Genomic DNA, 2,160 nt, shown 5'->3' with positions numbered 1-2,160 from the left:
CCAGACTGCGGCTTAGGCCCTATCCCCAAGGGGAGCAGGGAGCGGGCCTAAGCCATCACTAGGACATCCCCTGAGGGCTCCCAGTATGTGAGAGGGGGCAGGCTGGGCTGAGGAGCACCCCCCCCAACAGTGCACGAATTTCGTGCACCGGGCCCCTAGTTAATAATAAATGATTATAAGGCAAAAATAAATAAATAAAAATCACTGTCCTAGAGAGTTGGAGCTGAAACTTCAGAAAGGAGTGGGACTTGATCAATCTTCTAGCTGGTCTGCGTGTGCCAGCCTTGATCTGAGCAAACGTGAATTTGTTTGCAAGCAGACATGTCAGTTTCTGTGCCCCAGGGGTCGAGGAAAAGGAGATGCAGGAGAATACTAATGTATCTGTGCACAGACTCAACCTGTAACTGAGTTATTGGCTTGTTGGGATCACTGGCTCTCTAACCTCTCCCTGCACCATCCAATTCTGGGGTTCAGTCAGCCATAGACAGCTCTTCTCCCTCATGTGACAATGTATTCTGTCCACCATAAAAACTACACTCATTTTGAAAGTCCTTCCTTTCTGGGTCTGCAGTTTTCTATCATCACTCAGGAAATCTGTTTTTCCTACAGGGGTGGGGAATGGGGGGGGGGGGGGGGGGGGGGGGGGGGGGGCAGAGGCTGGTGAAATCATTTGGTCTGTCCCTGCCAAGGCATTAGGGATAAGTTCATTAAATGTTTGACCAAATATAGCAGGCTAATTTTAAGTTGCTAATTTTGTATGGCCCCGAGTCATGTTATAAATATCCAATGGCCCTTGGCACAAAAAAGGTTCCCTACCCCTGGTAGCGCCTGGGAGTATGCAGGCAGGAGGGCAATCACACACTCAGGGTTGCAAGCTGGAATTCAGGTCCACCTCTGAGTGTCTGGGTTACCTTACACAAGTTTCTTAATTTCCTCTGTAGATTGGAAAAAACATTTTTTTTTTCTGCTCCTGGGGCTCCTGGATTAATGACATAATGTAGACTACCTAGGCCAGAGGCTGGCTCACTGTATGAACTCAAATGCCAGGGGTTGCCTGTTGGCTTAACAGCGCAGTGGAAAACGGTTTCTGGAGGAACTCTGGGTCAAAAAGCCAGAATAATTCGCAGAATTGAGATAACCTCCCACCTCCCCGTGACCTCACTGCATTTCAATTCGCATTCATTGCCAGGTCCCCGTCTTCTCAGACCTCTAAAATCTCTTGTCCCCTACCGCCGACCCCCGACCTGGGCAGCAAAAAGAAAGAGGAGTTCAGCATCTAAATGAAAATGACCCCCTGCACAGGCGCTCACACCCCTCCCAGTACCGGGATTGCGGGCAGAGAGCAGCCAAGCAGACAGGGCCAGCCAGGATCGCCGCGTAGGAAGTCTCAGAGCTGAACTGACACCCGAAAGAGGAGGAGAGAGCAGCCGGGGGAGGAGGGGAGAGAGCGGCCGAGAGGAGGGCGCTGGGGAGGGTGGAGACACATGCGCGCTGCCTGCCACCGCCGCCGCCGCCGCTGCAGTCCTTAGCTTCCCCAGGACAGGAAACCTTCGAGACCGAGCTGCCACTGCCGCCTCTTCCTCAGCCCTTGGTTCTGCGCTTGCCACTCCGTCCTCCCCTTCTCCCAGCATCTCTCGGTGGAGCGCTGCAGGAACTCGGCACCTGGTGCCGGCTCCCCTTCCCGGGGTAAAGCTGTGACGCCCCCCGCTGCAGCGGCGGAGCTGGGTGGGGGTGGGGGCCCGGGAGAAGATGGCGACGCCGGGAAGCGAACCCCAATCTTTCGTCCCTGCCCTCTCGGTGTCTACTCTGCACCCACATCATCATCCCCACCATCACCACCACCATCAGCACCACGGAGGAACCGGAGCCAACGGCGGGGTTGCGGGAGGCAGCGGCGGCAGCAGCGGGGGCTTCAACCTACCCTTGAACCGGGGGCTGGAACGCGCACTGGAGGAAGCCGCCAACTCTGGGGGGTTGAACCTCAGCGCTAGGAAACTGAAGGAATTTCCCAGGACCGCGGCCCCCGGGCACGACCTCTCGGACACGGTGCAGGCAGGTGAGAGAGGGGCAGTCAGTGGGTGTAAGTGCTGCCTGGCTGTCATGCCTTCCCCGACACAGCGGCCAGTGTGAGATGTCGCCTCGCTGGGGGTCCATCGGCCG

The 2,160-nt window shown here is 56.3% G+C and overlaps 1 protein-coding gene across 4 annotated transcripts in view; it reads left to right on the top strand.

The window, feature by feature from the left end:
- Window positions 1–1,349: 1,349 nt before the first annotated feature.
- The window catches only part of LRCH1 (leucine-rich repeats and calponin homology (CH) domain containing 1), a 239,925-nt gene continuing 239,114 nt past the window's right edge, over window positions 1,350–2,160 (top strand). Inside the window, exon 1 of one of the 4 annotated variants that reach the window (XM_005861408.2) lies at window positions 1,350–2,056. In XM_005861408.2, coding sequence (XP_005861470.1) covers window positions 1,750–2,056 — 307 coding nt within the window. In that variant the 5' untranslated portion in view covers window positions 1,350–1,749. The remainder of the gene's footprint in view (window positions 2,057–2,160) is intronic. The other 3 variants (XM_014535735.1, XM_014535734.1, XM_014535736.1) reach the window with 3 other exon arrangements.

This window comes from Myotis brandtii, unplaced genomic scaffold (assembly GCF_000412655.1).
Source record: "Myotis brandtii unplaced genomic scaffold, ASM41265v1 scaffold15, whole genome shotgun sequence".
Taxonomy (NCBI): domain Eukaryota; kingdom Metazoa; phylum Chordata; class Mammalia; order Chiroptera; family Vespertilionidae; genus Myotis; species Myotis brandtii.
The sequence above is the reverse complement of the archived record's forward strand: the minus strand, read 5'-3'. Positions and strand labels throughout refer to the sequence as shown.